Source organism: Plectropomus leopardus, chromosome 1 (genome assembly GCF_008729295.1).
Source record: "Plectropomus leopardus isolate mb chromosome 1, YSFRI_Pleo_2.0, whole genome shotgun sequence".
Taxonomy (NCBI): domain Eukaryota; kingdom Metazoa; phylum Chordata; class Actinopteri; order Perciformes; family Serranidae; genus Plectropomus; species Plectropomus leopardus.
Genome location: NC_056463.1, coordinates 34004973 through 34019896, shown reverse-complemented (window position 1 = coordinate 34019896; position 14924 = coordinate 34004973). Strand labels below are relative to the sequence as shown.

Genomic DNA, 14924 nt, shown 5'->3' with positions numbered 1-14924 from the left:
GGGTGGAAGATCTAAGAATAAACCTGTGAAGCTGGTCAGTTTTGACCCGAACTGACTCATATTTAAACAAAAGCCTTTTCTGAATTCTCTGAACAAGAACAAAGACATTTGTTGAGTCGATTGTGCAGCCACAATTCACAGTTGTTAAGCAACAATCTTTTATGAAAGAAAAGCCTGGGACTCACCTGGTATAAGTAAATACAAAACTTGAATGACTTGAAGAAAATTGAGAATTTATTTTATGATTTAAAAAAAAAAATCATTGCAGCATAAAACCCTCAATGAGAAAAAAAAAATCCTCTTTTCTTTGCAGTATGCACATTTTTTTTTTTATGCCCATCCAAGTTTTTTCCCCCGACTTATAACACAAAATATGACCTCCTGCTGACATATTTGTCCCGTCATCTCTTTGTCTCAGGGTTGTAACCCGTTCGCACAGACTGGACGAAGCAAACTGCAGAATAAGCGAGCCAGCCTGAACCAGCAGATCATCAAACAGATGAGGATGAGGGCTGGAGCTGAGAACCTGCTGAAGTAAGAATCACACTGATAAACCATAATACAAACATGCTTACATACTGTACATTTGTGTGTCTGCTGAATATATCAGTTTCCTACAAAGTGTTTTTTTAATTGGGACGTGCAGGATGGTGTAAACTCAGTTATGCATTGGCATGTATTACATAAGCTGTTCTAAGTTTATCTCCCTTTTCTCAGGCCATTCATCCATGTCTCATTCACTCGGCTGTATTGCTAGTCAGTTATGTCACTGTGGTAAATGTGACCTCTAGTAAACTCCAGCTGGCCTGTTGATGTTGGGACAAGTTTGGCTTCATGTCCGTCGTCGTTCGGTCGTGAGTTGTCATGAATTCTTGGTGAGACTTAAAACAACACAGGAGGACAGATAATATGAGGTAGCAATCTGGAGGACGAGCATTCCACGCAGCATGGAAACAAAGAGCTATTGTGATGTGGTTTTGAAGAAACTTCCGATAAATGTGAACATTTTGCTAAGCATATAGTTTTTAAAATGATGTGGGTGCTTTTTGTAATTTTACTCTTGCTGTTGTTGCTGCCTTTGTACGTAGCTACAGTACGTAAAATACTTTTTCCTCTGTCACTCGGAAGAGTTTGGCTTTCTGCTGTGTGTTGTCGAGTTTCATGTGGCTATAGAGGTAAAACTTACTGTGGAGAAAGGTGCGACATATCTAGTCAACAGCTCCCAGACTGTGTGTCTCCATTCTCTAGGATTTAAAAAATAAATGGAGAAATGTCCTCTTACTGCTGAAATACCTGTTACAGTTTGAGTGAATGGCTAAATTTGAGATCAGATTCCTCGGCAGATACAATATGACAGAGAAAAATGCGAATGTTTACTGTCCTGTCATGCACCTTGCAACCTCAGGCTTTTTCTTCAGTCTGTCTGGGGGGCTTCTCTTGACATAAAGCTACCATTCTGAAGGCTGTTTCCGGCATTTCCACGTGAATTTTGGACTACCTGTTGACAAGCACTTTGTTTTTGAACTAGTCGTCGTGCTTTGGCCTAAGGGTCAAAATACACGTTAAGAGAATTGCACCGTGTTGTTGAAATTAGAGTGCAAAGCCAGACATTATACAGAGAAAGGGGAGGACATAAGACATTCCTGGAAGACACTCAGTTGTACATGAGAAAAGTGACAGAAGTGGTTGTTTAAAGAATGAAAAAAGACATCTCGAGAGACAAGTGCAGATCCTTTCTCACCTTTGCAAAGCTGGCTAATCATTGTGTGTTTGTGTTGTTGGAGTTGCAGGAATTGTCAGACACAGCCCCCACTAACTAGGTAGACAGTGGAAACAGCAGAAAAGGGATTTCTGAAGCTATTCAACCATTCAGCAAGCACTTATGATTATAGGTGTTTGATAATTTTGGCACTAGGGCTGTGTAATATAGAGATATTATATCATATCAAGATGTGAGACGATATATCATTGTAGATACTGGATATTGTTATATTGTAACATGTAGTAAATAATTTTTTCTTGATTTTAAAGGTTACATTACAGTAAAATGGTATACTTTTCTCGACTTCGACTGCTCTACTTGTTTTAATACTCACCTTTACCCACTTTGTCATCATATTTGAATTACCAATGGTTATTAATCAAAAATAGAATTGTATTATATTTTTTTCAAAGTACCAGTAGTCATTCCGACAATATCGTCACATCAAAATGGGAATTTGGTTTAAAAAATTTAAAAAAATGCAGTGCTTGATTCTGTCTCCAAGTACTAGCATTAATGCAGTGTTTTTGAGGAGATTTAATTATACCAAGATTTATATCATGTATTGAGATATAGCCGTAAAGTATCATACTATAATTTTCAGCCCATATCACCCAGCCCTAATATGGCCTGGCACGTCATTAGTATCGGCCAGCATTGGCTTTAAAATGAAAAATTGAAGTTGGCCAACATTCTGATTTCATACAGATATAACAAACCGATTTATTAATTTTTTTGGCAAGGAGAACATGTACAAAAATCAGCCATAAGTTAAAGTTTGTTTTTTTTTTTTAAATTTTGCACAATAAATGAATTGAAAAGAATTGCATTTCATGCTTCAGTCTGCTGGTGGGCCATCATGATAAGAGTATGCATAATATGATTCCACTACAGCAGAGACTTGATGATCACTAAAATTAGGTGGGGGAAAAGGTGGATATATCAGTATTGGTTGTCAGCCAAATGAGCTGTTTTAAAGTTTATATATGTAATATCAGCAAAAAATCCAATATTGCATCTCTAGTTATAATGAAGCATATTGACAGCTTATTTATATCTTTTACACCAGTGTCAGCCAGACATAAGACTGTAAGTGGCATCAATTGTTTAAAACATACTGTGTGTTTAACTGAGATATTTTAATGCTAGGCTCATTTTTATGTTCAGTGCTTGTCAAGGATATCAAATCAAGGATATAGCACGATATGCAGTCACCTGTAAAGCAAAATATAGGCTTTGCTTCTGATATAGTGAAAGTAGGTACTTTGGACGGAACAGATTTATTCATTTAATTAATTATTTATTGATTTTTTTGCCCCAAGCCGCAGAGCTTCAAGCCAGGCTGAGGCCCTGCTGCACCAGTCAAAAAGTGATTTGTGCGTTTGTACAGTTTCTGTAGAATGTTTAAGGGTCGTCAGTTGTACTTGACCTTTTTAACGTTTGTTGATGCTCTCTTCTGTAGTCTTTAAGGCAAATGCTTCAGATGTGCCATAGAACATAGGTGACTTTCAGAAATACTTTGTGATCTTGCACAACTGCCCTGTAATTACAAGTCTCTGTTATTAGTGTCACATTTAGAAAAATCTTGACTTTCTTCCCTTGTGTTTTTGGTCTTCTCAAAAGGTCAGTGCTGGCCTGTGTAAACTGTAGAAAAAAGTTTTAGTGTCCACGATGAGCTGACATTCTGGTTTATCATTTATTTATTGTGTTTTTTGTGGTGATCTGAGGTGTATTTTTTGTTACATTTTAAATTGCCAAGGAAAAGAAAGGGAGGAACAGTTGTCAACATTTTCTACATTTGACATAGATCTACTGGTTAGTCTGATATCCAATCTGGGCCTGAGCAGTGACAGAAAATGATGATGTGTTTCCCTCAACACTTTTTAAATGCAACACCACCCAAACCTGCTATACTGGAAAAAAACAAGTCAGTCAACAGCGAGCTGCCTGGAAACACAAAATTAGAAGTTCGAAAACATCTAGAGCCATAAGTCATCTTATTATAACTTTTTGTTGTCGTTAACTGCAGGAAATCTACAGGGAAACGTGGGAAAAGCACAGCCTCAAAAAATCCCAGAGTTGAATCAACAGCTCTGTGACGAAGTGTCAACAGACGTGGAATATTGTAAGCTTCATAAAAGAAGTGTTTATTGCAGGCTCACTGTGTTGGATTGCATTAGGTTATACAGTTCCTCCTGTTACTGTCCACCTTCTGTTTGGCAAGGATCAAATGCCCCACAGCAGTCAGGGTGGTGTTAGGCTTAGCGAGCTGTAAGGGGCTGCTGTTAAAAAGTGTCTTGTAGTATCTACTGTCACACTGGGTTTAAAGAAACAAAAGGTATAACCGTCCACCTCCTCTCCCACTGGGATTCTCAGATCAACTCTCTTTCCGTTTGTGTAAAGACTATGAGGTAGGATACTGCTGTGTGTGTGTGTGTGTGTGTGTGTGTGTGTGTGTGTGTGCTAGTATGTGTATGTGTCCTGTTAGGTCTGTACAAGCCCACTGGCCCTCTGTCAGCCTGAGAAGCCCCCGCATTCCTCCAGTACTTCACATAGTCTGCCCAGCCAGGCCAGGGGCAAATGGACTTAGTCTCCCCACACAAGGCCCGGGGCACATGGGCTCTGTGTGTGTGTGTGTGTGTGTGTGTGTGTGTGTGTGTGTGTGTGTGTGTGTGTGTGTGTGTGTGTCTTTATCAGCCCAGCTGCAGCACAGAGAGCAGCCTGGATGCATTTCTGAGTTTCAGGTATGCTCTTAGCTTTATATGTACAGCTTTAAATCATATGCAGGTCTGACTGTAGCCCTACCTGCGAGGCTCCATCTGTGTGTGGATAACAGGGTTACCATGGCTGTTCTACTTAATTGGACATCAACATGGACCATCATGTTAAAAACAGATTTGTGTCAATAAACTAAACATCTTCATGCAACCTTGTGCAAAAATATGACCCTTTTTAAGTAAGATTTTAACAAAACAGCAGCATAATAAAAGAACCTATAAAGAGAGTTTATTTGAGTTATGACCCATGTAGAGCCTAAACCTAGTTTTTCTTGAGTACACTCACTGTGGGTGTATGTGTGTTTGTCTTCTGTTTTGTCTCATTTGGTGCTGTCAGTTTCTCAACTTCAGTTTTTTCTTCTTTTCTCTGGTTCTGCATTCCTCTCTCTATCAGCAACAGGTGGAGTCAGTCTGGTCTGACCAGTTCTCTCCTCTTCTCTTCTCTTCTCTTCTCTTCTCTTCTCTTCTCTTCTCTTCTCTCCTCTCCTCTCCTCTCCTCTCCTCTCCTCTCCTCTCCTCTCCTCGCCTCGCCTCGCCTCGCCTCGCCTCGCCTCGCCTCGCCTCTCCTCTCCTTTCCAGCAATAATGACAGAGACTGACAGAGATTCAGCAAACTCAAAATATTTACATCCATATGTAGTGCTTAAATTGAATACTCCAGCGATTTTAATATTGCACGTCCATAAATTTGGGACTACATTTCTCATAATGTAATGCAATCAAGGCTTGACTTAGAACCCTCTGTGCGTCCTAAATCCTATTTTATTTTCTCAAAAACAGCACTTCCAGTATGTAATACAGTAAGATAAGAGTAAGATCTCAAACTTAAGTCACGCTAACTTGGTGAAGCAATCTGAGCAAGTTTATTTAATAGAGAGTAAATTATCTCTGCCAACTCCAACCAGTGTTAGTGCCATCTATCTCTTTTCAGATTGAAAAGGCTTCGAGGAAAAATACAACTAACTGTAAGTCTGCCAAACACCCAAAAACAGTCCCTCCAGAAAAGAGGTTTGGGGAACTTCAGTGAAACCACGCTTTCTGGTTTACAGTCTCATTCCCACGCTCTGTGGGATGATATTAGATATTAAATTAGATATTAATAACAGCCCCTGGGCTGGCGAGCTGGCATCTACTCTGTCCAAACCACAGCACCTCCGCCTCCTCCACCCTGATGGATTCCCCAGACCAAACCCCCTCAGAACCCACTCAGCAGGCCAAGAGGAAGTGATGGTGTGCAGTTAATGCTGAGCAGGACCTGATCCCCCTGTTATGTTCCGATGGAGAGAAACAAAACAATATTTGACCAATATAAACAGCAAACTATGTTCTTTTTAAGAGCATGACTCAAGACCAAAGAGCAGAGTGAGACAGTTTTAAAGAACAAACTATGCAAACATTTGTTTGCAGGAGACTCTGTGGATTCCTGTAAAGCTTAAACACATACTCCATTATATGTAAGGCAACATGATATTACATTTTCCCAGGATGTAATGGTTTTTTTAGCGCTTAGACCTGATAACATATCTGTAGTAAACTTTGGTCAAGTCGAAGCTTGTGGAAAGATTTCTGTAAAAAAAGTTTAAAATGTAAGAGAATTAATTATCAATATTCAGTCGGTCGTCAACAGCTATGTAGGTCAAAACCTATTTTTCTCTTTTTGTCTCTTTAACCTTCAGGTTAACTTTGTTTGTTTTAACTCCTGTCTGCTGGCGCTTCTTCACGTCTCACCTTTCTTGTTAAAAATCACATCCTCTGTAATTGCAGGGTCGAGAGAGAGATCATGTGACAGCGAGACTGACACTGAAACATCTCTGGACCGGATGTCTGGGTGGGGGCGTGTGTGTGTATGTCTCCCATTAGTTACGGCTGACAGAGAATTTGTTGGGATTCACTGTAAAACGGAGATAACAATGGCGTGTTACCACCTTGTATCACCACGGATGCATGTGAATGGCAGTTTGTGTTTTCACAAAGTAACAATGCATCATAAATTCTGCTTTACAAAAGATCCAGCCGCTTTGTCTTTGTATGCTAACACAAACACAAGCCACACACGTCACATGTATCATTATAACCTTATCTCGGCTGTGCAGGGGCTTTGCAGTGAGTGCTAACCACACACACATAAACACAGTCGGTGTAATGCTTGAGTCTTCCTCACGTTAACACATTTACAAAACAGTATTTACACATTTGCATAATGTACATACCCATTTTTTCTATAAATGTACAGAAAAATGTACAAACAATAATATTAAGAATTGCTGGACCTCTGACTTTTGATCTTTCCAAGCTATGTAGTGCAAAATATGGTGCAACTATGCATCACTTTTGTCATGTGATGTGATGTGTGGGTTTTATTTAAAACAGTAATTTTGCCATTGGAATGAGCTGCTGAACTTGCAGAGATTGCAGCTGTGAGTCAAAGATCTCAGTTAAGCTGTTGTTGTGATGGAGAGTAAATCAAGTGCACAGCAGGGCACAGTGATGCAGGTCCGTGGTCCAGAATACCAGGGGAAGCACGCTTATTTTAATAATCAGCTGCAGGATGGTTTGGTTATGTCAGACTGGATAATAACAAGGCTTTCCTTCTCTTTCCTTTAAACGCTTCTGACCTTTTTGTCTCACGCGTGATGTATTTTCATTTTTTGTGTCTCCTGTGTGCAGGGCTACATCTAACAACAAGGTTAAAGAGATGGTTCTGTTGGAGTTGAGCTACGTTAACTCCAACCTGCAGCTGCTGATGGGACAGCTGGAAGGACTCAACAGCTCAGTGGAGGTCTACCAGAACATGCAGTAAGTCCAAGTATTGCTGCTTTACTGATTCTGCTGCTGCCACAGGTAGTTCAATATGTCAGCTGCTTCAAAGTGACACGTCTAATCATTAGAGAAACTAAGCAAAACCAAACGTTACATCTGGAAATATGAGGTATAATAGTAAAAGCGTCTATATGTTCCATGTATGGGGGACTTGTGAAATGGGAGATAAAACGTAACCAGAAAATAGGATCTTGTGTGACTGCTTCTGTGACTTATTTTTTTGGGCTTGTTTGTAAGCCACACAGCTATTTTGGCCTTAAAATGGCTTCACCATTTAAATAGACTATGGTTTTGTTGTCAGTGGCAATGCATCCACAGGCAATAGAATGTAATTACTTACATTTTTTCAGATTAATTAAAGGTTTACTTGCATGCCAACTTCCTGTGATAAGGCTATTAAATTTATTGCAGAGTAAAATGCATGCACAGCAGCCAGAGCGCTCCAGAGCAGACACAAAAGAATTTGGCGCCAGTCCTCTTGTCACATAATGAGGACATCAATGAGCCAAGCGTCTGTACAGTTTTGACCTTAATCTAAATCTGATCGTAATTTTATTTTCCAAAACATGCAGCAGGGAGGCCCGATCAAAGTGATCTCAGTATGCAAATAAGTCCATGATCTGGGATCCAAACCTCAGACCACTGTTCATACAGAACACAGACAAACCGTAGATTGGAAGCCAACAAAAGACTAATCTGTCTCTGGCACTCTGTGGTTAAGTCATCACGCGCTCTTTCAGATGAAAGACGCTTGATGACAGAGGAGCAGAGAACATGGAGGGAACGCGAGACATACAGAAATAAAAAAGAGTTTGTTGCTGTTAAACCGGACCGGCTGGTTTCTGTAGCACAATGCACAAAGCAACAAGGAAACTATGAGCTGAACTTGTATGCAAACCGAGCATGGAGTGCAGCCTTCTCGGTGTGATGAGCGGGTGTGTTTGGGTGTGTGTCAGTCATAGGTTCTTGTGTTTTCTTTCTTTAAAGACAAGCCAAGTTAATAGGGTGTGAAAATGCAGTATGTGTGTCATGATGATACACGTGATGTCTCAATCACGTTTCAGATACGCTTTTACAAGACACAAAGCTCCTTATAACAGCAATATAAAAATATTGAGGTTTATAGAAGCGATGACAGATTTGACTAGAAAATTGACATCTGATTGTGCTGTAAATAACTTCTAACACATGTCCTCATGATAACGTAGTATGAAGCTAAGCGTGTTGCTTTGCAATGGAACGGCACTTCAGCTTCAGTTGCTGGGTCTCAATTTTAGAGATAGATGATAAAGTGAAGGCAATAAACACTTTAAAGGTGAAGTGTGTAAGATTTTGGGGTATTTGGTGGCTTCTAGCTATGAATTGCAGATTGCAACCAGCCACAGCTTCTACTGGTTAGAATCCCTTCAGTCTGTAAAGGGTTTCTTTTTTTTTTACTGGGAGCTGGCTTATCTGCAGAGGTCTGTAGTTCCCCAAAACAAATAGACAGGTGATTTAAATTGATTTAAAATGATTTAAACTGGAAGAAAAATGCTGAATAAAGCAGTTTCACATCACAAATCATGTATTTATGACACTGTTTTGCATGTCGCTGCAGGCAGCTCTCACAGCGCATGGTAATTTGTGGTTTTCTCCAATAGCTTAAGATTCAGGTTAGGATGTTTTTTAGCTGAAGCTAAATTATGCACAGACGATCTTCCAAAACAAACAACAGACACGTTGATTTAAACCAGTAAAAACACGGAATATGTGCTTCTTCAAATGATGTTGTTAATGCAATTTTTGATGATTAAAAGGCTCTTAGATTGAAGCATGTCTGCAACAGGTGGCTCTTATTATTAGGGACACTTGAGACCTCCATGAACCATCTGCCCACTCACACAAACACAAAACACACCATACACATGCTGAACACACTAAACCCTCAGTACACATTCATGCAGGTGCACATAAGACAATGCCAAAATGCATATACTCATATACCACAAGCATGTTAGATTCACCACACTATAAATATACACGTATTATACATATAATCATTGTTACGCAAACGCAAACCACAGCGCACACTTCTGTAGAGTATGTCGTGTTGCCCATGACAACAAATCAAAACAGTAAAGAGAAAAGTAAGGGAGGGGGGAGGGGGTTGCGGAGGATTGTGGGAGATGGGGTGTGTTGTATGGTGGTAACTATGGTAACAGTTGCGAGGGTCGTTGAGAGAAATTTTACATGGTGTTTCCAAAGCACCAAGCTGCTGCCATTAGGCTGTTTGATTTATTGTAAAAATATTTATTTTTAATGAGCTACTGACCTAGTTAGGGCTTTAAGATTCTGACATAAATCTGCAGATGACCTTGTAAATGCCAAGTTTCATCGGCACACCCTGATTAGTTTGTTTAGCTCCTAAGGTTTTCGTGTTACAAGGACCAGAAGGCTTTAACATGGTTTAAGACAGACTGTGTTAGTGAGTAAGAACACAGGCGCTCCCCCTCAGGAATCCACACACGCTCATATTTTCCTAAATGTATTTTGTGTTCCACTCCATTTCGCTGATGTTGTTACACACAGAAGCTTACAATGTGTGAGCTTTTAGGGTATGACGCCCTCAAGAAATAAGAAAACAACCTCTTCTATACGAACTTGGAGAGAACATTGCAGCCACTAAAAAAAGACATTGAGTTCATAAGCTACCTAACACGGACATCCTCAAAATTCATCAGCTGCCTCTTGGTACAGCCTGAAAGCACAAGTGTCCTCTGTCACAGGGGATCAGTGAGGCTCAAGTGTGGGAACATTCAGCCTCCTTGTCAAGCTCTTAGAGAAACACCTGCTCCTTCCACAGACAATAAGCATGCTGTGAAACTACCATCAGCTCTCCATTGTGTGTCTGTTATAACAAGAAACACGTGCAAAGTCCAAAGTGTTCACATCATCATATGCACACCACCACATCGACAAAAGGCCCTACATACAGGTGCACAGGTAACACGCACATGGGAATATTGGATATGTTGGGAAGGTGTGAGCAGGAGTCTCAGTGGGATGACGCTGTTCAGCCACAATAGAGAGTCAGCCTCCTCCTCTCACCCTGAAATACTACCTCAGCCTTAAGTACGGAGACAAAAACCGCTCCTCGCCTCTCTAGGGTTTTCCCACCGGTCCACTGTCCTCTGAATAGAGTCTCTGAGGTTATTTCTTACTCAGACCAGTCTCAGCTGGTTTTGGCATGAGGTAATGCATAACAGAATATGTGACTGGCGTGCTGAACATGATGTTACTGACCCTCTTAAACCACCCCATGAGAAGAAGCAGCTCCTGTATTTTTTGACGTTCTTATCAGTATTTATTCATTAACACTGTGTTAATGGCATAGTGCTTATTGTGTATGTTTACGTTTGTTCAGTCCCTCCGTGTAATGTTCCTGATCGAGACAACAAACTGAACGTACTCACAGACCTGCTGAATCAGCACAGCTAAAGTGATGACAAATGAAAACAGGAAGATAAAGATATCAGAGCTTACAGGCCCCTTCATTAACGCTGCTCCCCTGCTGAGAGAGAGGAAGGAGTCATTTACTCTGTTATTTGAGATTAGATTAAAGAGATGAGACGCTCAGCTTTTGCAACCTCTGACAACTTTGTGCTTGTTCTTTAAATGATCCAATAATAAATACTATGAAAAACAGAATGTGAACTATTTGGTGTTATAACAAAATGAATGCTTTTTTGGCTTCAGAGTCTTTTTTTCCTAGTAAATAAGACTTTAATGAATAAATCAGTCATCAGTAACAAACCATGACTTATCATTTTTGTAAACAAATGAAATTTATTGAGTTTTAGAGCTTTAGAAGTGGATTTCCTCCAGTCTTAATGCTAAGATAACCTAACAGTATAGCTTCATATTTAATTTTCAGACATGGGAAGAGTATAAATCTTCTGTTATGACTTTTGGCAAGAAAGCAAGTAAGCATACCTCCCACTGTCAAAAACATGGATTTATCGATATATATTCATTATGAATATAAATAAATAATTCTGCAGTATTGATACAACAGTACCAGCTGCACTTTCTTGCTCTGTCTGGTGTGTGTGATTATACACTGCATTGCAGCATCAATCAAAAGATGCATGAAGAGCGTGACATGTAACACAACAGCGTCGGCCTCTAGTGTGACATACAATATATGCATTAATAGCACTTTCTAACCAAGAACAAAGGCGTAACATGTCAGTCACAATCACTGACCCTCTCTGTTATATGGTGGCTAATCTCGTCCTCTGCTCAGAGGGTAAGGAGCTCCCCAATCTCATTATTTGTTTGTGGACATTTACGATTGCTGTTCTTCTTCTTTGGATTAGCCGCTACGCTATTATCTGCTTTTTCAATCTCCCACAGTGTGGTCGCCAAGGAAGTTCCTAATAAAAGTGTCTCAACTCCCCACCCATGGTCACGTCTTTACAGCTTCACATTTTACACAGACCTCGTTTCAGCGCTGCTCCTATGCCTATTCCCAGCTCAGAGGCGATACCACTCTATTCCCCCTTTTTGCGATTGCACAGTATATACAAAATAGTCAGGTAGCACAATGACGTGATATTCCTGTCTTGAACGGGCAGTGTAAGTGCGGCTGATGTTAACTCCAGTCATTCTGCTGTTCTTTGCAACTATCCAAGGAAAGGAAAGATGCTGTCATGTTAAAACCTTGATAAATTCATCGTTGAATAAAAATGTTAACTTCTAACCCCCAATGTCAGCTTTTCTCAGTCGTATCAAAAACAGTATTGAATATTGATATATTTCAAAATATTGTGTCAAACATAGATTTTCAAGTGTTATGACAACACTAGTTCCTCTCATGTGTAACTGTTCTTTTTAAACAGACCAAAAAATTGCTGTAAATGCAACTCAACATAGCTGTAACATTTAGTAAAGGGTTAAAGTTGTGCTGGGATCTCTGTAGCTCTGCTTCACTGCCGCGGCAATGGTTGTCTGTTCCATGTCTTGCCTTGCACACTGGCACTCGTGTGTTGGTGTGTGTGTGTGTGTCTGTCTGTGCGTGCAGGGAGGGCGAGTGAGCTTGTGAGAGGCTTTTAACATTTCAGATTCCCTGCAGAACAGATACCCCCCCCCCTCCACACACACACACACACACACACACACACACACACACACACACACACACCCCCTCCCTCTGCTAAACCGGAGAAAAGACCCGTGATCTCATCTACTAGTACTAATGGATTACACTGCAGCCACTATCTTGCTCTGTCACTGTTACTGATGAATGAGGTTTTCTGTGATTCACAGAGCCGGTATGCCAGAGGAATGCTGCCTTATCATCAAGTGATGAATGAGAGTGAAGACTTGTTTTACGAACCTTTTGGTTTTGATGTCTTGTGCATTGAAAAGGCTTTATCAGGCAGTCTTTGATGGAAAGAGTCCTGATTAATATCAGTTTGGGATAACAACATCATGATGATTTGTTAACGTTGGAACTTGTGTTTGCCCTCATTGAAAGCTGTTTCAAGCAATAAAAATCCAGAAGCAACTAGTTTTTAAAGAAAAGCACTTTATTTAGTAACACCTCATTGTCTTGCTTTCAGTAGGAGGAGGGTTTTTGTTTTTTATAGACTCTCTCTGATCAGCAGCAGGTTTCTGTCAGGTTATTTTCCTCAGCTCTGATAACAAGCTGAACCTGCTTTCCATCTGTCAGCAACAAGGACCTCCAGGTTCATACAACCAGAAAAAACCCAAACCATTATAGCCACAGCTGAGATCAGAAGAGAAGATTAACCCTATGTTTTATGGCAACCTGTTACTTTTTGGCGGGTTAAAATAATAGAAAATAAAGATCCTGCTTTGACTTTAGAGGTACTTACACATGGCTGCAACTCCAGAATGATTTATCAACAGAGAGATGTGAGAGTTGACAATACAAGGAGACATGTGGGGCCCACTTACCTTTAAATCCTAACTCCTACAGTGTGTGTGCTTACAGCACCATCTGTCTAATCCTGACTCCCCCTCTGAAACCACACCAAAGATTAGACTAAAATGTAAACTTTCTCAAAGCTGTCGCTTGTGTGATCAAGCTGCTCCTGGCACTGTACATATTATTATTTACTAATAATATGATGTGATATTCCGAACAAGGCTTGGTCTGTTGTCAAAGGGAGTGTCTCATTGTTTGATAACTCGCACCACACCTTAGCGCCTGTTTTTCCTCAGCGTTGACCCTGTTAATATATCTGTGCTTTTCTGCTTGGCTTGCGTACATTAATCACATTAAGATAAGATCCTTTTGTCCAGATTTATCATGTATTGTTGGCAGTTACTGAGTTGTTGTCCTTGTTGCCGACATGTCCGTGAGCAAAGCGCAAGATTATTTCCTTTCATGTGTATTATAATGAGCATAAGATGGCTGATCATGATGTCACTATTTTCTGTTTTTTGCTTACAGAGAAACAGCCAACATCCCCCTCATTGCTCTTGGTCTGAAGGAGACAAAAGACATCGACTTCTCCACTTTTTTCAAGGTACAGACGCAACAACAAGCTTCACCACCCAACCTGATTTACATCAAATGTGTACAAATAGTTGACATTCAGAATTTTCCATTTGACGTAATTAGGGCATTCTGACATTCTTAAGATTTTTTACCTTAAAGTAAATGCCATAGAGTTTCAATTAAATTTTGGAGCAAAGAGATACATAATAATGTGATGTTTTAAATTGTGTTCAATCATAATTTGAAGGCACATTAGGTTTCATACTAAGAATGCGATTTGACATTTTTAAAAGCAACAACTGACATCCCACTCAGCTTCAAAGCGGTCAAAAGATTGATGCTCACCTGCATGTCATTGCCATTGGTTAAACAAAACCGCCATTTTTTTAATATGTCAAGGGGAACAATCTCAAACATACGGAGGGCGTAAACACAGACTGTATGGAAACGGAGGATTAGCAAATTTAAAGGGACAGTTTACCTTAAAATCAAAATGCATATTTTACCTCGTAACTGTAGTTCTAAGGCAGATATCTCTATAGCCAATATCTCCAACACTCCAAAACTCACTCAAACCCATCCAAATTGATAAATAGCACTACAGTTACGAAGAAAAATATATATTTTTGATAATGTGGTGAACTGTGCCTTTAAATTGAAATCAACCAACAGGAACAGGACAGAGATATGCAAACAAAGGTTTATAAATACCGCTAATTTGCATCCAACAAATCTGACCCACATCGGTTGGCAGTGTTTTCTTTAAGGATTAAGTTGCACAAAATTAAAGTCTCCTTTCAGGAAGTAATTGGGTCACATTGTCTGTGCCCTGTACTCCTGCTACTACATACCACATTATTTATTCATTAAGGAACAATAAATCAAACAACAAGATTTGTCTTGTTAACAGAACTGGGTCAGTAGTTATTGAAACTAGTAAAGTTATCATGTTGCTATGTCACAGTGCAGGGACATTAGCTACAGGCATTGGCAGACATTGAGAGACTCGTGAGTTTATGAGCACGTTAACGCTGCTCCACTTATTGACTGCAGTCACA

General features: G+C 39.9%; 1 protein-coding gene across 1 annotated transcript in view; it reads left to right on the top strand.

The window, feature by feature from the left end:
- Positions 1-14924, top strand: part of rhpn2 (rhophilin, Rho GTPase binding protein 2) — a 34750-nt gene that overhangs the window by 6063 nt on the left and 13763 nt on the right. The window contains 3 exon segments of the mRNA XM_042484238.1: positions 419-534; positions 7206-7334; positions 13819-13894. Of these exon segments, the coding sequence (XP_042340172.1) occupies positions 419-534; positions 7206-7334; positions 13819-13894 (321 nt within the window).